The sequence below is a fragment of the Bison bison genome, unplaced genomic scaffold (genome assembly GCF_000754665.1).
Source record: "Bison bison bison isolate TAMUID 2011002044 unplaced genomic scaffold, Bison_UMD1.0 scf7180017848936, whole genome shotgun sequence".
NCBI lineage: Eukaryota > Metazoa > Chordata > Mammalia > Artiodactyla > Bovidae > Bison > Bison bison.
Window position 1 is genome coordinate 59,422 of NW_011479509.1, and position 247 is coordinate 59,668.

Consider the following 247-nt stretch of genomic DNA (forward strand, 5'->3'; position numbering starts at 1 on the left):
GCCAAGGCCGGGGCGCTGGGCTCTGACCTGAGCATGGTGTGGCCATCGGCGCTGAAGGTCAGAGACGTGACAGTACTGTAGTGGGCAGTCAGCACGGCCAGGCACGACCGCTCCTGCAGCGACCACACGCGGATGCTGGTGTCTGCGGCCGAGGAGAAGAGCAGAAGGCGAGCGGGGTCCGGGTGGAAGGCCACCAGGCTGTGGGCAGGCGGGGCGGAGCTGTGAGCTGTGTCGCCCTGGCAGTGAC

At 68.4% G+C, this 247-nt stretch overlaps 1 protein-coding gene across 1 annotated transcript in view; it reads right to left on the reverse strand.

Moving 5' to 3' along the window:
• The window catches only part of TBL3 (transducin (beta)-like 3), a 6,246-nt gene that overhangs the window by 3,407 nt on the left and 2,592 nt on the right, over positions 1 to 247 (reverse strand). The window contains 1 exon segment of the mRNA XM_010846210.1: positions 23 to 198. Coding sequence (XP_010844512.1) covers positions 23 to 198 — 176 coding nt within the window.